Source organism: Brachyhypopomus gauderio, chromosome 1, assembly GCF_052324685.1.
Source record: "Brachyhypopomus gauderio isolate BG-103 chromosome 1, BGAUD_0.2, whole genome shotgun sequence".
Taxonomy (NCBI): domain Eukaryota; kingdom Metazoa; phylum Chordata; class Actinopteri; order Gymnotiformes; family Hypopomidae; genus Brachyhypopomus; species Brachyhypopomus gauderio.
In genome coordinates this window covers 33,836,599-33,862,421 of record NC_135211.1, presented here as the reverse complement: position 1 = coordinate 33,862,421, position 25,823 = coordinate 33,836,599, and the positions used below count along the sequence as shown (strand labels likewise).

The 25,823-nt window shown below is 46.4% G+C and overlaps 1 protein-coding gene across 3 annotated transcripts in view; it reads right to left on the bottom strand.

Moving 5' to 3' along the window:
* map3k4 (mitogen-activated protein kinase kinase kinase 4) overlaps positions 1-25,823 on the bottom strand; it is a 32,420-nt gene extending 6,597 nt beyond the window's left edge. Inside the window, exons 1-17 of one of the 3 annotated variants that reach the window (XM_077010906.1) lie at positions 25,585-25,823; positions 17,544-17,734; positions 14,617-15,941; positions 13,672-13,929; positions 9,216-9,368; positions 7,343-7,500; positions 7,091-7,207; positions 6,880-6,979; positions 5,796-5,879; positions 3,446-3,715; positions 3,009-3,158; positions 1,611-1,772; positions 1,313-1,446; positions 1,108-1,186; positions 926-1,007; positions 667-760; positions 117-242 (exon numbers count right to left, since the gene is read on the bottom strand). In XM_077010906.1, coding sequence (XP_076867021.1) covers positions 117-242; positions 667-760; positions 926-1,007; positions 1,108-1,186; positions 1,313-1,446; positions 1,611-1,772; positions 3,009-3,158; positions 3,446-3,715; positions 5,796-5,879; positions 6,880-6,979; positions 7,091-7,207; positions 7,343-7,500; positions 9,216-9,368; positions 13,672-13,929; positions 14,617-15,941; positions 17,544-17,734; positions 25,585-25,607 — 3,506 coding nt within the window. In that variant the 5' untranslated portion in view covers positions 25,608-25,823. Of the gene's footprint in view, positions 1-116; positions 243-666; positions 761-925; positions 1,008-1,107; positions 1,187-1,312; positions 1,447-1,610; positions 1,773-3,008; positions 3,159-3,445; positions 3,716-5,795; positions 5,880-6,879; positions 6,980-7,090; positions 7,208-7,342; positions 7,501-9,215; positions 9,369-13,671; positions 13,930-14,616; positions 15,942-17,543; positions 17,735-25,274; positions 25,459-25,584 lie in introns of those variants that run through there. The other 2 variants (XM_077010916.1, XM_077010913.1) reach the window with 2 other exon arrangements.

Here is a 25,823-nt window from a genome sequence, read left to right as displayed (position 1 = left end):
GTATGTATAACGTATATAGACGTGGGGTATAATTCTACACTCGGGTGTAGCTGATGGAAAGGTGTGGAGCACTCCCTTTCCCTGGTCAAGCCGGGGGTAGAGCGGGTCCTGTCTACCTTTGCTCATTGGGGGTGGTGCAGGGAGCTTTGGTGCTGCTGTTTTCCCCCTGCGGGGCCTGTGGGGCAGGGCGTGGGCCTGGGGGGCATATCTGGGTGCGCAGGTCACACGGGAGACTCCGAGAGCTGTGGTGGAAAAATACACCGAGAGGCTTTGGCGCGCACTCTTTGCTGCACATGGGAATGCGAAGAGTGAGTGTGCTCATGCAAGTGAGGTGTGTGTGTGTGTGTGTGTGTGTGTGTGTTGGAAGACACTGGTGCTGGAACACGCACTGATGACTTGCACATTCGCCAGTACATATGACGGCAAACACAGTCAACCAGCTCACACTCCCACTCCATCAAACGCGCCAAAACCTCTACCCGGTAGCAGCAAGGTTAAGATAAAAGCGTTAATGTCAGCTTCATTCCGGACACTTGCCCGTTAGATTATATCTGCTGGATTAAAAAGCGCACAGTAAAAGAAGCATGAGAGGCCAAAGCGCTGTGAGCTAATCCACTACACGGTGCGCTCCCGCAGTATCGGCGGCGGCCACGCCCCCGGACCTACCTGCTGCCGTCTGCGTTCGGGATGAAGAGGGATGGATTTGGAGGGTCGCTGTGGCAGCGAGGAACTTTGACAGGTCGAGGGCTGTTTCGCGTGGCTAGGAATCGAAATCAAAAGACCTTTATTTTGTAAAAGCAGTGTTCGGCTCTGGACAGAATCGTGAGTTTGTTTTAAAAGTATGTCTGTACAAAGCATGCTTTTTTTGGCTGGACAACCAATGAAGCGCTACGGTTCGCCAGGAGGCGCCCAAGACGAGACTCACCCCCCAGGTACAGGCCGCTCACAGGACTGTGTGGCTTTCCGATTACGTGGCCAATACACTCGTTCATCAGGGCCTGAAGACTCTGGGAGGGTGGAGGTCAGAGGTCAGAGTGAGAAACGAGAAAAGCTTCGCCCACACAGACTTTAACAAACATCTGGGATCAGCGAAGATGATTATTTTACCAGGAAGTCGTCCTCGGGCAGGGCAGAGATGAACACCGGTTCGATGGCCTGGAGAAAGTCGAAGCCTTGTGTCGCCCACCTGCCGCACCACATGTTCAGAAACAAACCAAATCAGTATTCAGCAGTGCTGAAGGAGCAGCGGTCTGCTCTCTCCTCCGAGCCGGCCGCTCCGGTGCACGGCATCTGCGGTAACCGAGCATCTGACCTGGGGCGGGTGCCTCTGCCGCTCTCGCACTTGGTCAGGACGTAGTTCATCCACTTCCGAGCAAAGGCGATGTAGCGTTCTCCGATCCGCTGCCGGAACTCTCCGGACATCAGCCTCACCACCTCTTTGTGGTACTGCAGATCATAAGCCAGAATCGGGCCGGTTCGCCATGCACGCAATCCGGCTACACGTTAACTATCGGCGTGAAAATGTTAACCCTGTATAATGCTAACCGAGGATTCTCTGCATGCTCTCATCCTTCACCAGCACTGACTGCTGAAAGCACGTGAATGCTCACCTCAAAGGCAAAATTGTAGCCCTGGATCATGGCTTCTCGGTAGTATTGCTGCAGGGTGGCAGATTCAGACTCCTCCACTTCTGCCTCAAACTGAGAGGTGAACATGTACTCTACGTGGTCGATGGCACTGTTGATCTTATTGCACAGCTCCAGAGCCTCGTTCTAAAGGAAAGAGAGAAAAGAACCAAATGGGAAGAGACAAGAGAGAGAGAGAGAAAGAATTAATGATGATGAAAGAGATGCCCCATCATAATAGGGAACAAGAATGAACTATAGTGTTAAATTTTTGTGTAAGCTGGAACAGCTTGTCCTGAGATGTAAAGTACACAAACAGGAATTTTCCATCAGTATAGTGATCACAATGCACTATGGGTAATTATTTGAATCCTTATACCAAGTTTGACTGCTCTGGCATGACATTTTGTATCAAAATCAGTAAGTATTTATAAGCCAATGAAGGAATGGGGAAAAACAAATGAAAGAACAGGAGGTTTAGATCAGGTGCGTCAAACACACCTGCTGCAAGCCACGACTGGCCCAATTATGGCTTTAATCCTGCTTGCCAATTCAGTCTAGAATGTTTCATATTCTGCACCATAATTGACCTAAAAAGATCATGCAACTATCAAAGAGTGCAAAACAAAGCAGTCAGCTGGAGGCAAGATTTTATGAGGACGCTGATGTGTTATGAGCTAACTATTAATCTTTTTATCGATATATTTTTTTCCCTTTTTCTAAATTTAATGCTATTAAACTCACCATAACATACTTGGGCCATTCCCAAAATTACATAACACAAAGTAAACAACACACCACTGAGATTAAAGGCACTCTGGAATTCCCCTCAAGACTAATCAAACTTTTGAACTCTCATTTCCAACAGCAGCCTCAGATCACAGCATCTTTCCAGACGATGAGACAAACTCTCGTTTCCACTGCGTGGAAAGTTCTGACCCACATAACAGCATGGTCTAACCATTCTACCACCAGCAGACAGGAAATTATGCACCGTCTCGGTGAGACCTGGCTACAGCTACCGGAGCGCACATGTTCATGGGTGGTCAGCGCTGCACTGGATATGTGCGCTGATGACTGGTGAACTAGTACACATAAGCACCTTCAGAGTCTGAAACATAATCTAGGATAAGATCTCAGTTGTGCATTGCTAGGACACGAAAGTCAAAGTGAAAAAATTTAATTACCGATCAAATTTGATAGAATCTGATTTTTAAAATCTGACTTTAAGGCATAATAGGAATGTGAACTTGCTAACCAGCTCCGAGATACAATTTAATACTTTTATATTAATTAGTAGGAAGCACTTGGAACTTTTGGTGGAGGTGGGAATGCTATTCGTGCAGAGCAGTTGTTGCCGCGACGGCGAGGAGGGGGCGGTACCTTGAGCTGCTCCAGGGCTTGGGCGATGAGGGGCTGGCTGGAGGTCTGCTCCCTCCGCAGGGTCAGCAGCTCCTCCATGGACTGCTGGAAGGCTTTGCGCTGGGCCACTAGATGGGCTGACTGCATGACTATCAGGAGCAGGTTCTCCACCTGAAGATTGACGCATGCATTGGGCGAGAGCAAACACGTGCTCGGACATGTTGGCTTAGCAAGCCGACAAACTGAGCTTTTACATTCACCCCCCTCCTCTAAAGTAGGGGACTGGTGAACAGCATTCTGAAGAAAACACTCTAATCAATCTAAAATGGAAAACGGCCCTAATTAATCTAGCCGTATTAATCGTACTTATTTGTTACACATGACAATGTAACCATAGCCCATGAACAGAGAGTATTGCTTCAAGTTGCAGTATTGCTTTAGGAATCGGCTAAATTCACCTTCATTGCCTTTAGTGTGTCCATGGTTTCCATCTGAGGCACAAGTTTAAGGATGGCCCCATCCCACTCGGACCAGCTCTCCTCGGTAGGCACTTCCCCAGTGCCATGTTTGCTCATGATGAGGTATGCTTCGTCCTCGGGCATCTCGTCAGGTTCTCGGGAGCACTCTTTGCCTGCTGCCGCATTCAGGAGCTGCAGGATGGTGGACCTCTGCTCCATCAGACCAGACGGAACAAAGACCTGTAGCTCCTCCACGCCTGGGATCTGGACCTGCATGCAAAGAATATGCAATGACACCCAAGTCTCTGCAAACTTCACCTAGTCAAGGGTTTGGGCACTCTTATGGAATTACCTCTACCAATTACAAGAAAGATGGGATACCTAAAGAGCAACACCAAATGACCATCTTGACTATAGCCTTGCTGCTTGACACTCATCTGCAGATCTTTGTGGATGGAGACAACAGCTGGCACAGAAAATCAAGAACTGTGCAATACAGCTGGAGACCACACATGTTCGTGATCATTGACAGGATTCTGGATACATTTACTAGTGCATGCTAGTAATGAACGCTAGTGCATGGTAGTGCATACAATGTATGCACTAGTATATGCTAGTGCATACAAAATGAACGCAGGAAGAACAGGAAGTATATATAGAATGTTTGTAAAGAATGGTTCAAATGTATGGAGCACACACAAATCAAAACCAGCATCCAGTCACACAAAAGGGTTCAAGACTGAACTGTGCATGCATTCACCATAAAACGTCTACATCATAAACGAACACCTGAAGTCGTTCGTCATGTGGTGTAACCCTGACATTAGAGAGCCCATATAAGCATATGTAATTGGCTTCCTTCACCTGTACCAATTGGCAGACTAAGGTGCTAGCAACATCCTGGCACCAGAGGATTAATTCCCAGAAAGCGCATGTAATGTCATACCAATAAAATGTGTCTGCCAAACGCTGTATAAAAAAATAAATAAATAAGTGAAAAGGCACAGCGTTTCATCAGTCTGACCACAGGAGTCCTGTTGACTGGACATTTTTGAGTGGCAGACCATACAGACACACACAAAAAGCTCTGCAACGCTGGCTGATTATCTTATACCAACTCAACAACCACAACAATTTTACTACAAGGTCACTATTAAGGCTCTATTTAAATGGTCCCCAACCTAACAGTACACAGTGGCTAAGGAGCTGTAGTGAACAGATGGCTAACTGCACTTATAAAATTCACCTATAAAAACAGCCGTGTGAATGAAGTGTAAATAGTTTGGTAACTCTGACGTCAAAAGCTGTAGGAAATACACTCAGTATCAATATTTGCTATTTGGATCACAGGATTAAAGCGAATAGAACTCCACACTAGCAGTCAGAGAGGACGTCAACCAACACTTAACGCTGCGAAAACATCTCAGAGGCGTTTTAAAAGCCAAGCCACTGCTCAGACCAGGACTTGACTAAAACAGCAGCAGATTGCAGCAGGAACATGGGTACATTTGGCAGATGGAGGAAATGTGCCATATTTGTGTGCCATATTTTTGTCAATTGTGATTTTTTACACCGCAATCGAAATTTGTCCTCCGCTTTTAACCCATCTGTGCAGTTAGAACACACACACACTAGAGATTACTAGGGGGCTGTGGATCACACGTGCCCAGAGCGGTGGGCAGCCCTAGCACGGCGCCCGGGGAGCAGTTGGGGTTAGGTGCCTTGCTCAAGGGCACCTCAGTCATAGCCTCAGGTCTGGGAATCGAACCCACGACCCTCCGGTCACAAGACCAGTTCCCTACCACTAGGCCATGACTGCCCCGAAACAGAAGATCTCCACCACCACCACTCCCAAGCAGCAAGAGCATATCAGGAGGATTAATCACACTCCCATCATATTCCCATGCAAGTTAACAACCATCACATTGCAATGCACATTGCAATCACATTGCAATGCACGAAATACAAAAAAAAGGAAACATCACAGCCCAGAGTAATTAATTACGAGCAGTGGAATAAGGGAAAAAGACATCTACATCGACAGGACAAAAGACAAAAGTGCATGAGCCAACATAGAGGTCCACCTCGCCAAGAGCAAACGGTCAGGTAATACAGGACAATATGAACTTCCCTCAAGGGCAACACCGCACATGTTGCAGAAGCAAAGTGTAGAAAGTCATCCATGTCAAGCTGGAACAATTCAACCAAACAAAGCTTATGATAAATGAAATCTGAGGTCGCCACTTAACATAATAGCTTGGTTGTATGACTTTATTCATTGACCATGCGATAATAAAACGGCAGCAAAATCTGTGGAAAGTAAGAAAATCAGGAAACATTACAGCAATACCTTGACGTAGCTTTTTTCTTTCAGGGCACGCAGGATACAAGACATTCCCTTAGCTAGGCTGAAGTCAGCAGCAATTTCAAGGTCCTGTAGAGGAAGAGTACAGTTCCTTTCAAACACTGACTGCAGTTCAAAAATATACATACAAATTCAATACAAACAGTTTTGAGCTGATTTCTGAAAGCACTTTGTCATCGACAAAGTTGACAGTTTGTTCACAGGCAATGCTTCCTCAACTTTGTAGATGCATACTGTAGGATGTAGGAATTTCTACATTATTTGGAGGGGGGGTTATCCTGCCAATCCAGTCAAAAAGCAGTTTTAGTTTGGGTAAGAGAAAAACAAACCAATAAGAAGACATAAGGCATTATTGATGTGTTACTGTTTCATGAGTAATACTCAGGGAAATATGAAGCATGTCATCTTCACAGCTAATATTTACTGATAATATGACATACTTGTCAGCATGGAGGAAAAAAAATGCAAGAGAATGCAGAATATTGATCCTTAGATGACACCACAGACACCACAATCTTTTTTTATTCATGATCTCAAAGATTAATGAATTATTATAATGAAGTATGCATCAGTAACAATAGATACACGAGAAGGCATTTATAAATTCCTTCTAATCTATAAAATTAGAAGGTATATAATTTTTTTTTTTATTTATCAGTATTCAGTTTGATGTTATTGGCTTAATCAACACTGTAATAATCCCATTAAATAAAGTAATATAATGATTTCAGTTGAAACAAGACTAACATCTTTTAACTATTAAAACATCTCATATTAATATACATCGTGTGCAAAAGTGCAGTTTCCCTCAGTGCCACGTTCCACTCAGTTGTACCTACATTATTCACAGTGACAATTAGACAAGAAACGCTCACGAATTAAAAGTGAATCCATGCAGCGATGATGAATGAGATAAAAAAGTGTGCACCAGTTTCCAAAGCAAATCAGAACAAAAAGGTCAGGAAGATGCAAACCTGTGCAACCAGCGATTAGTTGCACTACTGTATCCTGTATTCATGTATGGGGGTGGCGGGGGGAGGATATTGTGGTTTTTTGTTTTGGTTTTTACCTTGCGAAGCATCTTGGCAAAGCCCAGTGCTTTAGAGGCTCGCTCTCTGGCCTCATGGAACAGCTCCTTGAGCGAACGACTCGTCTCAATCACAGACCGCCTGGGTGGACAGAACCGTGAAAATGTCCATCTCATTTGTTACAATACCCAGGAGCACACGTTCCAATTGTATTATACTGTTCATGCGAGGCTTTGATCCTTCTAACTCTACCTGATCTCGTCGGAAGCAGTACTGCCATCTGCGCTTTCCCAGAATTCATCACAGCTCTTCTGGAGGCCTGCATCCAAGAAGTCTCCCGTCGAACTCAGCAGCATGCCCGCAATGTCACTACATTTGACGGAGGGAAAAAAAAACACATCTAAACATGCATAACGTAGAAAACCACATGAGTGCATTGGCTGGAGATAATGTTCAGGCATTATGAAGAATTAGCAACCAGAGGAAAAGCATGGAAAGACTTGCCAAAAGAGCTTCCCAGATTGAGCTTCGCCTCCACGGATGTATGGAGTGATGACCTTGGTGAAGTTCCACTCCTCCTCCAGCAGGTTCTTCAGGCTGTGGGAAGCTTGCGGCAGCTGCTGCAACATCTCAATCCAGTTGCGCATGTACCCAAAGTACACCTGCAAGAAACATCGGAGCACCGTGGTTACTGGAGACCACGACCACGTCAGGTCACATTTCGGTTAGAGATTTGGGGGGAGTTCTACAAGATTCATGCATCAATGGGGAGGGGGGGTGGCACCAATAACACAAGGCACCGATAATACGTGGCTACCAGCATTATTATTCCTTTCAATATGCTAGCCAATCAAAACAAAATGTAACAGCACAAATGTAGCACAAATTAAACATCTGCACTACTCCCCAATTGTGAAGTGTAAATGTTTTCATCTTCCTCTTGCATAGACGTTGCTTATTGGTTACGTGCTTAGAGGGACCCCAAAAAGAGGTTGGGGTTGATAAAATCTCTCCAGCGTGTCTTTAATTCCCAAGGGTCTCCTCCCAGTTGGACATGCCCGAAGCCTCACCAGGGAGGCGTCCAGGGGGCATCCGGACCAGATGCCGGAATCACCTGAAATGGCTCCTCTCTACATGGAGGAGCAGTGACTCTACTCAGAGCCTCTCCCAGATGACCGTGCTCCGTACCTTATCTCTAAGGGAGAGCTTGGACACCCTGCAGAGAAAACTAATTTCAGCCGCTTGTATTCGCGATCGCATTCTTTCGGTCACTACCTGGAGCTTGTGACCATAAGTAAGAGTCAGAACGTAGATTGACCAGTAAGTCGAGAGCTTTGCCTTTTGGCTCAGCTCTTTTCACCACAACGGTACTCAACAGGTACAGCTTCTGCAACACTGCAGCTGCCGCACCAATCCGCGTGTCAATTTTTCGTCCCATCCTTCCCTCACTTGTGAACAAGAACCAGAGATACCTGAACTCCTCTGCTTCAGGCAAGGACTCACTCCTGACTCAGAGGGGGCACTCCATCCTCTCCCTCAGTCTTGTCCGACTGTGCATCTCTTCCATAGATCACCACCTTGTCGTGGTGGAGGGGTTTGCATGCCTACATGATCCTAGGAGTTAGGTTGTTGGGGGCAATGCCCCTGATAGGGTCTCCCAAGGCAAATTGGTCCTAGTTGATGGGCCAGACAAAGAATGAACCAAAAAACCCCTATGGAATTCACAAATAGCAGGACACAGACTCCCTCCCCGGATCAGGGATAACGGGGCTCACTCTGGAGCCAGGCCTAGGGAAAAGGCTCCTTGGCTAGCGCCTGGTGGCCGGGTCTCTACCAATGGGGCACGACTGGGCATAGCCTGAAGGAGATACATGGGTCCACTCTCCCATGAGCCCACCACCTGTGAGAGAGGAAGTACTCGGGGTACAGTGCTTTGTGGATTGGGCGGTGGCTGAAGGCGGGGGCCTTGGCGTACCGATCCTCGGTTACTGAAGTCATATAAGTGTCCAAATAGTTCCAAATAGTGGTGTGAAAGAATATGCTGGGTGTCGTCGTATTTCATCCCTTGGCCTTGTGGTTTTTTATCACTATGCTTCAGCAGACTGTGTCCTTGCATCAGAATTCCTTTGGTGGGTTGATTCATCTTCATGGCGCCAGCAGTCAAGTGAGTCATATTTCTGGCTGGCATTATTGTAACTGTACAGTAAGCTATGTAGCATGTGTAACAAAAAAATTAATGGGAAAATCACACTTATGTTTGAGCGTTAACAACTACAGTGTAAACTCCCAATTCACAAAAACTTGGCTCCAACTTTACACTCCATCTTACTGGTCTGGTGTTACTTCTGTCTGCTACGTGACAACCCCCCTGACCTACCTCAAGCATTTCATGAAGATCTTCTTCAAATTCATCGATGTTGGCGTTGGTCTGCAGGCCTTGTGGGTCGGACACGATGCCACGGAGCATAAACTGGTAGTACTGCTTCATGAGGAGACCGCCTTTCAGGACTTCCTTGCACTCGCGCACCAACTGCAATACAGACCCATACTAATCAGTAATACTCAGGGTTAGAGCTGGGCGATATGGCCTCCCAAAAAAATCTTCAATTAATTTTTTTTTTATCCGATTTTTGATTTTAATAGATTTATTTTATTCTACTAAAAACTACAGATGATAAAGGAATGGTTAAAAAAGTTTGAATTAATTTTTCACTCAAATCTCCCCTTTGGGGTTAAAATGCAACCAGAAACAAGCAAAAAATAATTGTAAACAAGTGAGAACATCCAGTAACTTTTAGAAGGCTTTCTCCAACATAGTTTAAGCACTGACACAATGCACCCTCAAACTTAAAATAAATAAACACACCCTCAAAAAATAGATAGATATAAATAATTTGGTGCCCTTTTTAATAAAATGGAAAACAAATACAATTTAACAATTGTTGCATGTTGTGTACTGACAGTCACGCTGTCTACATTCTGATTAAGAACAGGGCTGCCCTCACTATAGCCTAAATTCCAGCACTTTTCAAACCTGGAACACAATGCAACATTAATTTTTGTCAGGTAAATGCTCCTTCTCCAGTTTTTGAGGGGTGTCTCTTTATACTACCACATATCGTTTCGGACGTATAAACGCTTCCGCCGTTCGCGCAGGTTCGTGCGAGGTGTGTGGAACCGCGCGCTACGGTCACTCACGAAAGTATAATCCATTGAAGCGGATTCGGTAACCGAGGCAGAAACTGCTTAATCCAAAATATCCCGCGGAGGGAAACTTTACTCACAACACAACTGAACAATAACACTCTTCGTTCTCTCCCTCTATCGGTTTCAAACACACCTTACAGCGAGGACTTGTTTGGTCTACGTCTGACGCCGCAAAACCAAACCAACTCCAGATCACGGAGCTAGTTGCTCTTTTCTTGGGCACAAGCTCCGCCCTCATGTTTGTGTGTGTGTGTGTGTGTGTGTGTGTGTGTTGAGGGTGGATGGGTGGGAGGTGCTAAACTCACTGAACTATGGGAGCCCATACTGCAGCGTCGGTGGTGAAAATTAAAACTCAGAAAATCGATTTTCATAAAAACACATCGTCCTTAACTGTAAATTTGAATTAATAGATAATATCGATTAATCGCCCAGCTCTACTCAGGGTCTTCTGCACCCACGCCAAGATGAGAAGCAGCTGGGTGGTTCCCCTTTTGATTTTGATCTCATCCTAAAGGAATGAGGACCTCGCCTTCTCCTTTGGATGTGCTAAATCTAAAGGAATTATTTTTCATCTCTGCATTAATTTGGATAAAGCAATGCAATTACTACCAGTAGCGACATTACATGTGTAGAAAGCAGGCACCATTTTGAACTTACTAAACTATTTGGTGAATATTATATTTATTAATGACTTCACAGTTTTTAAACTTTCCTTACCAAGTAAGATTACTGGCATTTGTTAGGCCATCAGTTTGAAATTTATATTTAATTTGAGAATAATTCTTTCTGCTGGTGCTTTCATTGGTCCAGGAGAGGGCACTGTTCGCATTGCTAAAGTTCTCGTGTGGAGCTCAGCACCTTTGAACCTGAACCATGTGGACCTCTGAGAAACTTTATCCTCTACGTTAGAGTAAGATGCAGCAGAAACTGACCAAGTGTCTTTATACATTCAGGGTTTATATATATATATTTTTTTTTTTTCTTTGTTCCATTAGAAGGCTCAAAAAGTAATTGGGGGGATGACAATTGGTCAGATGTTCAATTTAAAAGTGCAAGAATGCACTTATAAGCTCTGATAGCAAATTAACTGGTAGGTAATGGAAGACAATGCAAGAGGACAACCAAAAGTACCATGATCATTAAGACTTTAAATTGCCTTAATTAAGACAATTAAGATAAGACGTGTTGGGTACTACACCATAAGCAGAAGGTTACACCTTCATTAACACATGAGGTGCCAGGCAAAATCACAAAGAATCACAAGAAGGTTAAACTTCTTGGTTAAACCCCTGAGAACCGAAAGGAACTTGGAGCTTGCTATGAGTTCACAGACATGTCTAACGGATGAACAAGACACAGTGACAGGAAGAGAGAATAAATCAAAAGCACAAACACGTCATCTATGAAGTATTGTGGCATGGGCATACATCCAGAAGAACTGCTTCGCTTTTCTAAACTGATGCCAAATTTAGGATGACAGTGACTGAGTGATTTCTGAATTGCACAGCGTCATTCAACCATCCGTATACAATTAAATGCTTCTGGGCTCACCAAATGGGGTTCAGCTTGCTGTAGGACAATGTGTAAAATATATAATGAAAGCATTTAAGGTGGAATGTAGTGAGTGGCCAACTCAATCCCTTATATTCCACCTTAAATCACAGTGAAACAATTTCGCCTATGGAAAACTGAAGGTAAAACATGCATGACAAGCAGGAACTCAAAATGGCTGCTCTGCAGAACGGCCTGGGAAGACACCTAGTGTCTCCCGACGAAGCTATGAGAGTACTGAACATGATGTTTCTAAATTATGTTAATCTCTTCAAGTGCTGTTCCTGGAGACACAAAACTATATGCAAGTGCAAAGCAACATTCTGCTGTTATAAACTCGACAAGCAACCTGTTGAAGCATCTAACCAGATAGCACTTGAAATTTGTGGATATGCCAACACACCTTTTATATGACTAATTGTAATCACTTATGTCTGTTTATAAAGCACTGAAAATACTATTTCATATCATGTTTTTATGGTCAGTTTGGAACAGATTTGTATGGAAAAGAGATAATACCTAATGAGGTAATAATGGTACAATTACCTTTTCCAAGAAGTAACAAATAATCACAAACTAATCACATTACAGCAAGAGCGGAAACGGTTAGTAAAATTCCCAATTCCTTTAAAAAGAAACAGAAAAACAATCTAATAACTACACCAGAATGGATGTTTTTTCAACCAGTAAATCTCACAGCAGGCAGCCTCTGGAATACTTCCATTTATTCTACTGTATCATGTTACTTCAACACTTAAAACAATGTATGAGCAATTGACAGCTATAAATAAATGTAAGTATATCCACCAATATGAGTCATCTTTGTTTTAAATTTGTTTAACGATACAACTTGTGACCTTTGGAACAAACACTTCTTGTATCATCACATTGTCCTTATTTTCCATATTCTGAAACATTTGCTTTCCTAATGCTGCAAAGATTTATTTATGCAAAATGTCAGTTTAAAGGACAGGTTTGATTAAAATGAAGGTTTTCCCATCATCTACACACATACATGGGCACAAACCTGCTGAACACTAACACAGATTTCTTGGCTGCTATTGAGCCGTCTCTCCCGGGCCCATAAACACAGTGGCGTGATCGTAAGCCTTTGGGTTTCGACTAACAGTAATATTACACACACTTATTGGAACTGTATGCAATAAAAGTGAACTCTATGCAAGAGAAGCCAACAGCTGTTTGTAAGGTTATAAATAAAGTCAATAAAACCTTACTTTCACCATTTCTTTACTGCAGCTATAATTTTTTGGACATAAACGTCTTTTGGAAAAGCTTTAGATTTAAGTAGTTATAACACTGATTTTCAAATGTCCAGACTATAGTGTTAACTGCAACTACATAGGGTAAATGGTGTTAGAAAAATGTTACACATCTGAAAATTGTAATAAAACAATCCAAGAATATAATACACACAAAACCACCCAAACATGACCCTACACAGCAGCCCACATGGCTATTTCATTTGCACTCATTACCTGCAGTGCTCACCCCCCCGAAACCACTTCGAAAATGGCTTGCTAGCTCCTCAGTCAGCTGCTACCCAACTACAATGTGACTGAGGGTGTTCACTGACTCACAGACACACATGGAATCAGTAATCAGTGCTAACTGAGATCAGGAGGGAGATGGTACCAAAATCATAGAGGGCTTAAGAAATTGTTTTAAATCAATAAATGTTGGTGGGCGTGGCCGGAGGAAAACTGTGTCCATGGACACCTGGCAAAGTAAAAGAACCCGATTGTTTCTGCACATGGTGTTCAAAGGGAAGAGCGAGAAAACTGTGATGTTTCTGGGTCACGCCCTATCGCCAGCAACTCTCCCCTCTACATTTGTATACATGGACTTGTTTTTGACTTGAATCCAATTTTCAACAATTAACATTTTATATCACCGTTACACAATCTGAAGATCAGAATGGGGTGTGTTGAACTGGAGCTGGAATTACACCCCATGGGTAAATCAACAAAGAGCTGGGCTGGGGACCACTGATGTAGACATCACAATACAGAACAATAGGTGTGTGTGTGTGGGGTGGGAGGGGGCATATTAACCACCTGCTTGATGCTGAGCAGCGAGGGCTTTCCAGCAGGTCTTTGCTCCAGGCGCAGTTTGAGGCACTCGTGAATGACGTTTAGCAGCACGCGGCAGAGCACCAGGAAAGCAGGGCGAAATGAGGGCAGGTCCATGTCCTGTAGCTCCGCCCACGACACACGCCCAGAGCCCACCTCCTCCTCCACCTGTCCAGCCAGGTGGCGGGAGAGCTCAGGCAGGTAGTCGCTGTACAGCAAGGAACAGTCTGGAACCTCGGACAGCTGAGAAACACGGATAAAACAAAACGCAGACCCAACAACTGTGACAACACATCCGCATTTAGAACCAGTTCTAAACAACAGCAAAAACCAAAACATACCAAAAAAAAAAAACCAAAAAAAATAAAAATAACACTTCATATGAGGGGAACAAAAACTGTATGCAAGAACTTCGATACATTGCAAATAAATACAATGCAACTAGCAATGGTAATATGAGCAAAAACACGAACCACGTGACATCGGAGCCCTCAACACCAGCTCACCCTTCTCCATAATGAAACCCAACACCACATCCACCCTGTAATATATTACACAAAGTTGCCATTGTTCCCGCCGCCGTACAGAGGGTTTGCGTTTCGCAGTCCCACGGGGTCTTCCTCATACCACCTCGGGGACTTCTACCTCACACCGGTCACTCTTTGCCTGCTCTTTACTTGGAATTCTGTACAAATACCCCATTCTGTTCTGTTATGAAAAGTCTCCCTAAATGTTGAACATTTTCTTTCATCTTAGGGAGACAGAATGAAGTCCCACACCATTTCCTGCTATTACATTACCACTAAGCCATTAAAGTAGACTTTTAGTTTAGCATGCTAGGCTGGCCTGGTGAGAAAGTTTCTAAACGGCACCAGGGCGGGGCTAAACTGCACCAGGGCGGGGCTAAACTGCACCAGGGCGGGCACTCACCTCTTGAGTGGGCGTGTGGCTCAGCAGAGCAGTCCGGGACCTCTGCAGCGAGCGGTCCATCAGTTTGTGCAGTCGCAGGATGAGCTTGCGCAGGCCCATCTGCTTCAGTGCTTTGTCTACAAAGGGCCTGTAAATGGCTGTCGGGCAGTACTGGCTCTTGTTCTTGCAAGTCGGAGCAAACTCCTCCGACAGCAGCCGGGCAAACTTCGGCATCAGGCTATCTACTCCAGCCCCAGTCAGGGTTTCGCCCTCCTCGCCGTCGCTGTCGTCCGTGAGCGTCGCAGCGGCGGGGCCGTTCTCACTGCCCTCGGGTGGCGCTTCTTCGTCCCCATCATTGCCATGCGAGCAGCGGGGCGAGGGGATCTCAAAGACGGGCCAGCCGATGCGGGACAGGTCCCGCAGGCCCAGCACAGTGCCCATGACGCGCAGCTTCTGGTTCAGGTCCTGTGTGATGTTGAGCCACAGGCAGAGCGCCTGCACCCTGCCTTGGAAGTCCCGCGCCGCATACTTCTCGTAGTCCTTCTGCAGGGCCTGCAGCGACGGGTACAGCGCCTCCACCGACTCCAGCAGTCCCATCACGGCCTTCACCTGCTCAAAGGCAAGCCGCTGCCTCTGCAGGTGTTCCCTGCAGGCCGCACCCGAGCTCCGAAGGGTGGCGGCATCCGCCTCCGCCTCCACCCAGGAGCCGGGGCAGGTGTCGCAGCCGGTCCCGCCCGGGCAGGCATCGTCCGTAGCCGGCCAGCCTTCAGAAGCCGGCAAGCCACCATAATCCACCCGGAAGTGCAGCACCTTGTTGATGATGTCGGGAATGGCCTGGCGGGCCGTGTAGAGAAACAGGTCCTGGTCGGTGATGGTGCGGCGAGCGTGCCACGCTTGCAGCTCCAGCCAGATCACCTCGTTGTTCTGGCCCATGAAGGCCGTGTTCTCCAAGCCACGCTGTTCCTTCTCCTTCTTCTTGGACGACATGGATGTGAGCTTGAGGAGCAGGCGCAGCGTCTCAAAGAACTTGAGGCGGTCGGCCGGGCAGTCGGTGCGTGAGGTCTGACGGTGCGTGCGGGGCAGCGGATGTGGCATGCTGACGGGCAGCTTGCTAGAGCCGCAGCCCAGACTTAGGTAGGGCTTCCTCGGGTCCATGCTGAGGGCACTGAAGGACTTGGAAAATGGGTCCAGAACAAAGGAGCCCTCAAAGATCTTTTTCTTGTCCCGCTCGTTTGAGCGCAGGTTGGAGCGATGCTTCTTGCCTTGCCTGTAGACGACCTCCTCGCTGGGTTCCGACGGCCTGGCTCCTTCGCGATCTCTCTGGGAGGCACCGGAAGGACTCCTCTCTGTAGACAAAACACTGTGTCGTTAACACTGACAGACCGGAAGAACATTGGTCCAATACACCAAAATCCCAACACACCAAACAAACTGCAACTGACCACTTCATCACCTACGTTGCTTACAAGAAAAGCTTCATAACACACATTCATGAAAAGGCTCATGCAGCACATGCCTTCAACTCCATCCATCTCATGAGCGGAGGTGCCGGCCTGCAGAGGTCTCCACCCGCTCCCCATTGCCATGGCTTCCCTGCCGCAAGCCCGATCGATGCAGAGAAATGGCGACGGGATGTTACACAATGCCAAATCTCATTTTATGATGCCTTAATGAGCAATAAGCGGACTTCTCTCCTGGATCGTTTTACTGTGTCAGCTGCAGAGCAAAACGGGTGTCCCCACTTCACTCTCAGCTCAACCCAGCAGTGCACTTTAGCATTTACTGAGCACCAGCGATGCTAGTGCATTGCCTCCAACTGCAATTCAATAGCTGTGTTTGTCACTCAAATAAGAGCTTTCCGAGTCCCTGCAATATCAATTGTTTAACCAGTAAAAACTGTATTACATCATCTATATCAAATAATCAATAATTGGCCTTAGTTGATTTTATATTACAAAAGAGCTGCTATTGGTGCACATTACATGAATTCAAGATCCGGACATAAACATGCACAATACAATCATCCCTCTTCTGTGACCCCCAGTGATCCTGTCTTCATCAAATATCAGCTAAAGCAGAACTTACAGCTTTATCAGCGACAGCGTGAAGGCTGCCTGCTTCTTCAACGCTGCACATTACTCTCTGGTTTAGGACTCAAAATAACCACACACTGGCTGACTGGGAGCACTAAGGGCACAGGGCTCCTCGTTAACGTATTAAACATCCAATGGCCCACTGCAGTTCAATTTCTCCTGCGAGTTTCACATTTCACTGGAGGAACGTTTAAGCCTCCTGTCGCCAGATCTCTGCACCGCATTTCCGTGCTGTTCCAGAGGACATCTGAAGTGGTAACTACGTTTGTGAAACTCACTACATCGCAGAATAACTCACACTTCGTTTTTCAGGCGTGAATCGAGCCAAGATTTTGACTGTGCTGTGGCGTTCCGTTTTCTAAGCCAGGGTGAAAATGCAAGCTTAGGAAATGAGGCCAAATGTCTCACTAAATATGACTGACTGGCAGGCTTATGGGTATCATTAATATATTTGCATCCTAGTGATGATCCAGTTGCATTTTTAAAGCAAGTCAACTATGGAAGTCCATATCTTTTCTGCCATGAAATCTTGTTTTTTAGGTTTTTAGGTTTAAGAAACTTGTTTTTTAGGTTTCAAGAACAGCGATGGCATGGACATTTTGTTAACTCTTTTGTGTTTGATCCACTGCCTCTAGAACAGGGCTCATTTTGTTACTCACAAGCTGATACTCCATGGGCTTATAAGACTGAAGTGCATGCAATAAAATGAAACCAGAAGCAGCTTTGGAATTGTTTGCTTTTCAAAGTGCACCAGAACAACAGGTGTGGGGCAGGACGGGCGTGGTCCCAGAGCCAGACGGGCGTGGTCTGAAGCCCACCTGCCCCAGGGGCGGAGGGTCCAGTGGGGATACTCACCCTTGTTGGGGGAGCGGGCCACTGCTCTGCTCTGGCCGCCACGCTGGTGCTTGCTGGACATGCGCTTCATCTGGCGGGGGGTGAAGGGAGGGGAGGTGCCGAATAAGGACTCCTCTGATTGGCTGATCTCTTCCCAAATCTCTTCCACCTCAGAGCTCTGCCGGGACACATTGTTTGGTGGGTCCGCGGGCCTACCAGACAGGACAAAGTTGGGGTGACCAAGAGGCTACTGGTGCTGCAACGCTGAAAGACATTATACTCTCCCTCAACACAGAGAAGATACGCGCAAGGGCTAAATTACATACGCAAAATTAATATTTTGCTTAAACAAAAAAGGAAATTGTTCCATCCAACTAGAGGGTAAAACTCAAGCCATAACAGGCCACCAAACAAATGTTAAACACCAAGCAGATTTTTCACTTTATGTAATTGGGCGTGTGGATTAAAGGGCAAGTCATTTATTAACACAGTTTTAGCCTCTAGTGATTCTTGAGCATTTTATAGCAATGCTGATCACGTTTGCATTACGCCTTTTTAACACTGTGCAGTAACCGTGTCAGTATGGCAAAACACTATTGCTGCATTTATGGAATGTGCATAAAAAAATAGGTTGCGCTCAATTCAGGACTGTCATGAGCACCCATAATGTCATTGTGCTGGTGCAATTTTGGTTTTCAGTACAGCACAACTAGAAAGAGAAGAGGACCATGACAGGGCAACTGTGTTCAACTCAATTCAAATGTGAATTGGGCACATAAAAAAAATGTAAATGTATGACTTGCAGTTATGTGCACTTTCGTGTGAATGCTGTGATCCCCCCAGAACAGTTACAGGATACCACTGTGACCGGTCAGGATGCTCCCAGCAGGTCATATAAAATACAGTAAATCTGCAATTTGTGAATGTCTCCATCATGCATTATGATCACAATGTTTTCTTAAAAGAGGACATGAGACAGAGGAGAACGAGTGAATTCAGCGTCGCCTCCATCAGGTCAGCACAGGTCACAACGCACATACATAAATAAATACATACACATACATCAACACACGCTGCTAAATCTGTGGGAGTGGGACGAGAATGTCGGCAAGAAGAGAACGTTTTTAAAAGGAGACACGTTCAAGTACGCCCTGGAGCCTGCTGTCGGTGGCACTGTGGAGACGAAAGATAGCAGATGAAAAGACGGATGCGATGCTCACACAACTGAGCAAGAAGTCGAGATTTCAAACAACTCGTGAGAGCTTAATCATTGTGAGAGATCATGAGAGTTCAAAAAGCTGAGAAACCAAAAGAACCCAGGGCAAACCACGTCGGTCTGAGAGAACGATCATTCATCCAGCTATTAAATTCGAAATTATGCAATGTCAGGCTTGAAGGTGACATGACGCATATTCTTTGTGATACACAGACCCAGGTGTAAAAATTATTACTTCAGATGGTCTGGCCAAGGGGGTACAGATCAACAACAAAGTGTGTTCTGAACGAAAGACAGCTAGGACACATTTACAAAATGTATCGTAATGCAATTGGTAATGATACGATATTATGAAACGATAATGATGGTGTATCATTGTATCGCCCGACTCCATGTATGACATGAGGCTCCCGTTATCAGCCATCATCACCTCCATCAGTCTCTGTACTGTCTGGTGTGCAAAAAGGGTCTTAAGGAGATCATGTTCAGACAGAAAATGTTGCAGTTGTGAGGCAACTCAGCTTTCTGTTACACAATTCGCATTTCTGTGCCAAATGTCGCATGTAAAAGAGAAGACGCGCTCAGGGCAGGCTAACGAGGGGATGCACATTATAAAGCATCTGGAGCTCAGTCGGAGTAGGAGAAAACCCGTTTAAGCCTTGTTAATAATGCACGACACGTACTGCATCGTGGAATTCACACTGTGTACCAGCAAAATGGTACTGCCATGTTTAAAGCAGAAGTTGTCTAGTAACAGAAAAAATTTGCAATCTAAATAAAATGTCCAACAGGAGTGCATTAAACTTCCTCCATGTTACATGGAAAAATTCTCACTCTACAATTTCTGTATATCCCCAGAAAACATATTTTCTATGAAACCTAGAGTGACTCTACCCACAAGACATTTGCACTCTCTCATGATGACATATATCCAATCCCACCCCTATGAGGAAGAAACCTGCCATTTGGTTGCTGATGGTCCACGAAACGAGTTCCCGAGGTCTAATCTGTGATTCCAGTCACAAAGCTCTCTGACTAAAACCCCTCAGCCCATCTGCCCTTCACAAAGGCACACGTGCGCACACTCCATACACACAATCCCCCAGGGAAGTCCCTCCACGCGTCCCCCTCCCCACCCCCAGCCCTAGAGCAGACACAGTGGAAAAGACACCTGCCGCTGAGCAATGTGGGCCCTCATGCCAGAACATTCCATATCCCGGCAACCGGTCCTCACCAGTAAGCATACGGCCTCGATTTGACTCAGCGCTTGGAGGGACGCATCCGCTTTTCTGCCCCATTAACGACAAGGGGAAAAATGCTGCACGGGGGGCTAAGAGGCGCGATGTCCTCGTCCTCCCAGGCGCCATCACCATGCAGCCCGTGCCTGGCTCGGTCTACGAAGGAATGGGGACGTGAAGAAGCAGGTGCCACTCGCATCTGCTCAAGCCTTACGCGAGCGAGCGCAAGGATTTGTTTTCATATCTCTGCACAATATTCTTCCCGGGAAATGAATTTGCCCCTTCTGGGTGAACACATGTAAGAACCTGTGTGGGGGTTGCGCTGTGTCTCTGGGTGGCTTGCTGTTTTAAGGTGCAGTTTTGGGCAGAGTTGAAGAATGACTGAATCCTTCAGGAATGATGCAGGAAGCAGTGACGTCGCTCCGAGCCCGTGCTGTTTGTTTGGTTGCCATGACGCTTCCGCCCCGAACGCTTGTTCGGGCACGAGGGCGCGACGAGGGCGAGAGGACGCCTCACCAGGGCTCACTCGCCGGCAGCCGTCTGCCGGGGTGGGGGGGGGTTAATTTACTGCACCAGATGGTGCGGCAGCAAGATGAATCGCTCGGTGGCGGAAGAATGCTGCAGTCTCGGAGTGGTGGCAGCACACGGTGAGGGGTCGCGTGCGGCCCCTCCAGACTGACCTTCGACCCCTGACCCCATTGTCGCAGGTCGTGCCGCTCCATTGTGAACGGACGGCACGTGCCCCCCTCTTCCCTGGATGCCGAATGGGCTCAGCACAGCTGGCAGGGGACTCTGTGCTCACGCAACAATAGGTCCAACACAGGCCAACACGGGGGGAGCTCCTGCTGAACTCACGCTCACTCTGCTATTCTGAGTGCTCTTCTGAGTGTGCGAAACCACACACGTTCCCGACAACTGAATGTGAACGCAGATTCGCTGATCCTCGTATTAAGAAATCAATTAGGTTTTCTTTCGTCTAAACAGGTGACAGGGTGCGCAGGACCAAAGGTCATGACTTCTGCTCTTCTGATTATTATTGTATTGACTGCAAAGAAAAAACCCACTAGCACATCGTGCCTTGCTTGTTGTTGGTGAAAACTGCTTGTTTCTCAGAACATTTCGAGGAAAAGAGAACCTGAATTTATAAAGAAACCATGACCGAAAATGCACATCGTCTTCACTGTAATAAATCCTATTTTAAGACGTCATTTGCCATTGGTTGCAAAACAAAAGCATCAACACTACTGGCAAAGCCCAGAACCCACAATCAGAACAAAGCCTCCCATACTGAGGAGCTGCAGCACAGCCAAGCCAGTTAGGGTCCAGCTGCTAAGAGAGACAAGGGATGAGGGGACGGGGGGGTGGGGGGGGGGGGGGGGGTGGGGGGGGGGGTGGGGGGGGGGGGGGGAGACAGCCACAGGAGAACGGAGGCAGTAAGAGGAGTCGGGGATGCACACACACACAACCTTATGGTCCAGTATAGCACAAGGGAACCACTTTAGACATGGTGGCTGCTAATATAGCCAAAAACTGCACTAACAAAACACCCTCAAGAGACCACGTCTAATAATGTCTCCGCCCTGCAACGATCTACTGCAGGTCTATTTGGGCAGTGAACGGTCTAGCGAGTGAAGCCACCCAGTTTAAATACATGGCAATAACGTGTCAGGGAGGTAGTGACTAGGGCGCTAGTGTCTAGAGTGCTAGTGACAAGGGCAGAAAGGCCATCATTACAGATATGCCAGCTCTTGTGTGTTTAAGTTAAGTCATAAAATGTCAATTACAGCCAATTACCTACTTCACAGGAGAGTGCCAGGCTACAAGCTACATTCCTCACAATATTTCTAGACTTTCAATGACCATGTTCATGGGGGAGGACAGAGAATGATCTCTAGCAACTAAACGTTTGTACACTATAATCTAAATGGAGAGTGCTCTGCTAAAATGGAACAAAATGCACATCACACCTCCTATTTGATGCCACTCTGATGGTTCTCAAGACACACATTCTGTGGTTGTGCTGATAGACAAACAGCTTCTTAACGACTTGCAGCCGTTTTTGGTTGTTGTGAGGACAGACATAACCAAACGGTCATAACGCAAGGACTTGCACTAAAAGCTATTGAAAGGGTCCGATTTAAAGGATGGTTTCAAATTTCCCAAATAAATTCTATTCCAACCACAAATAATATAAATACAACACAAAACATATTTCTACATAAAGTATGTAAAAAGAAAAACCTTCAAATATAACTGTAGCATCACCATCATCGGGAACGCAGCAAGTAATCTAGCAGTGAATATCAAACGAGTTAACAAAGAAATGAGTTTCATTTCTTTATGCATTTACCATGTAACGCATAAACGCAAGTTCATCACCATTTAGTGTCAGGAAGTCTAAGCAACAACTTTCTTCAACGAAACGTGACATTTACACACACTAATCACTTGATGTATAAGGCACGATGTACTGCCTTCAAAACTTGTACAACAGACCGTGGTCTGCAATAGGCAACAATAAGCTGCATTTAGAGATCCTGCTTTCAACAGATGCTCTTTTCCAGAGCGACTAATGTACATTTCTTGGTATGACAGAATATGTGCGCCTTGGGAATTGAACCCATGACCTTTTGGGTGGTTGCTAGCACCTTCCTCCACTTGCTCTTCCAAAGGAGCCACACTGTGGTGGTGCCAATAAATCTGGTGACTCATGCGAACCCTGGAACAGTTATGGCTACCGCTACTCAAAATCAGGTCAGCAGCACAAAAGAATATAGAACTGCCTTTCACAAACAACCACTTTGAGCCCAGCTGTCCCACTGGGTCCATCCAACCGCCACAACCCAAAGAAACAATCATTAATACAGTGCTTCAAATTCCTAGAGGTTGCCATCACAGTGAAATGGGACACAGCCATCCCTTCCACAGCAAAGACAGCCCAGCAATCTGCACACACACTGCACTCACGCTAAGAAGATGAGATGAAGAAACCCAAGATCAGGCTTCCTTTGACTTAAGCAACAGACTTCCTATTCTGTGTTTCCCACCACCGTGCTTTCATGCCACAGACTCGCACAAAATTATTTCCTGTGCCCACACAATGACCTCTTGAAGCGGGAGGGGCAGGAGTGTGTGTGTGTGTGTGGTATTCAAGTACAGAAATGCCAAAATGCACGGAATGCGTGACGGCGAGCCAAGCAGGATGGCCGTGGGGGAAAACCGAAGACGTCGGCCCGGCCTCAGAGTTCAGCAGATGACGAAGATCGGCGAGCAGCCTCCCCAATGGCTCGGACGGGGACGAGGGCGGAGTAAAAGAAAGTGGCATTACATTACGGGCCTTCCGAGGAATCGCACAGGCGTTCCGGAACATGCCGCCTCCTTTCCCGAGGACGAGGCAAAGCAGGAAACACAGCAAGTCTCAATTACGCCATAAACCACAGGTGCTGCTAATGAACTCTGGGGACAGTTTAAAATATGCACCACATACATGGATGAATGCCAAAGCAAGGTGCTTTCCAGTATATTCACAACGCTACGGAGTTTTGTGCACTGAAATGGTGCTTGGTTGTCTGTATCTGATGCACCAATTTGCAAATGCTAACACGCGCACAACTGTGCCTAGAGGTGCAACTCTAGAGGAGCATCACGTCCCACAGGCAGCAGTTAGTTCTGGACCGTTATGCTGCAAACAGTGAAGCCAGATATACCCATAAATGCCCTGTAGGCCTGGCAACCTTCAGGGCAGTAAGGCCACCTTGTTATCCACACCTTATCGTGCAACTGCAGGAATGAAGGAATTTTTCACCCCCCAAAAATGTCACTACCAGCAGGGACTAGTTAGCACCATGCAAATCATTAGGAAGATCAGCAAGGTAGTAAGAACGAAGGTGCCACCGTGAGGTCTGAAATACCTCTTTTCGAGCACCTCTGCAACAACGCAAAATCCCCTGCAGACCTTTACCATTGTTAATGCACAAATACCGCTGAATAAGGACTTACAGAACACGTCGCCAGTTGCAGCATGGTCAGACACCAAGAATTGCAACTCTCAACACACGTCTTGACTAAAGGCTACTACAACATTGACAACAAGGACTGTAATTTATAAAAGTGGAGTCTCGGAGGACGCTGTAAAACGTGACTTTGAGTGGTTAAAACGTCGACGCCTGTGCATAGTGTTGGGAGGGGAGGGGAGGGGGGGGACTTGACGTCGTGCTGGAACATTAGAAAGAAGAATTTGCCGACACACTGCTGTACGCATTCCATAAAGCTCGCTTTATCTGTCTACCATCCCGCGAGACTGCATTTAAATAGCCAGAATGTACAGGGTGACATTCAATTGCATTCCTTAAGTATTAGCTAATGACGTACATTGCAGAGATCATTCCCACAATAATCCCAAATGCATGTGATAGTAAATGTTAACAATCGCGCATTTGAGACTGTTCTGCAAACCTGTGCATGCATATTTTTAACGGCAACATATGTTGGCATAAATGTGTTAGAAATATAAAATCAGCAGACTGAACGTCCTGCGTGAAATGCTAAACACGTCCGACGACAGGAGGCCACCGACACAATAAAGGCCACATGTAAATCTTCATCCTGCGCATCGCTCCAACGTCGGGTAACCTGGCTGCCTGCCCAGGCATCAAACGAGCATGTGTGATTACGTTACAACGAAAGAACAGCATGGTGGTGGCCATTCCCAAAGCACAAATGATCAAACCGATCCGTGGACCCCGCGCGGCCAGACGGATTCTCGGAATGCTAAATCAAACATTTCCAGAACCCATTCGGCGCGTTTCGCGTCTGAGTCACAGGACACCCCCACCCCCCTGCACGGTTCGGACCCCATGCAGGTTCTAAATCAAGGTCTACTCTCGCTTAACGCCACTGCCAAAGAGTAGTCGCGTTCAATCGCGGGGTTAAAAAGATCAACTCGCCACTTATTCATAGCTTCACTTATTTCTTTGAGTTTTAAAATGAAGTCGGCATGATGTAACATGCACGCCGAACATGCACGCAGTACCACTGCGTGCAAAATGAGCAATACATATAGAGTGGTCCAAAGTGTGCCGACAGTGTACGGACGGAGCGACAGCTACGGACTGATAGAAGTGAGCACGTTCTACAGACACGGACGGACTGATAGAAGTGAGCACGGTCTACAGACACGGACGGACTGATAGAAGTGAGCACGGTCTACAGGCACGGACGGACTAGCGCGCGCTAACCCAGCTAGCTTCCCCTGGACACACAATGATTATGCAGAGAGGCACCACGGCACATTTCTACCTTTTTCACAGGCCAAGCATTTCCATCGACGTTTACCTCTTCCCCAAAACACAAACGGTTTTGCACACACGTTCTTAAAACTGCAAAAACATGCTTAGAAAAAGTTTTGAACTTTAACGCAAATTTTGCTTGGGTTGCACTGGTTGCACTGCACGCAGTCCACTTTGTGGCAGGAAGCTTATTTTAGCATAACGCGCAGGCGCGTCTTTTGCGTTTAGCACGCTTCGGAGCGGATCACTATTTGGCACGAACGAGGTCCCGGCTGTGTAGTCTGTGAACACAAATACACTGGCTCCTCTCGTGCGCTTACCTGCCCTGTCGTGGAGGCTCCATACCGGGTGATGCGATGATGCGTTTTATCACTCGTGCATGAGTCGAGGCATGCGAGGGTGAACAAAAGAATCGATCCCACGCTTACTATTTGCAAATAAAGCCTTAACGTGAATCTTGAGAGCACGGTTTCGCTATCCGTCTGCAGAGTTCATGATCGTCCGTGTGTACGCGGACGCCATATTTCCAGCGAGCATTGAGGGAGTGACGATAGCTACG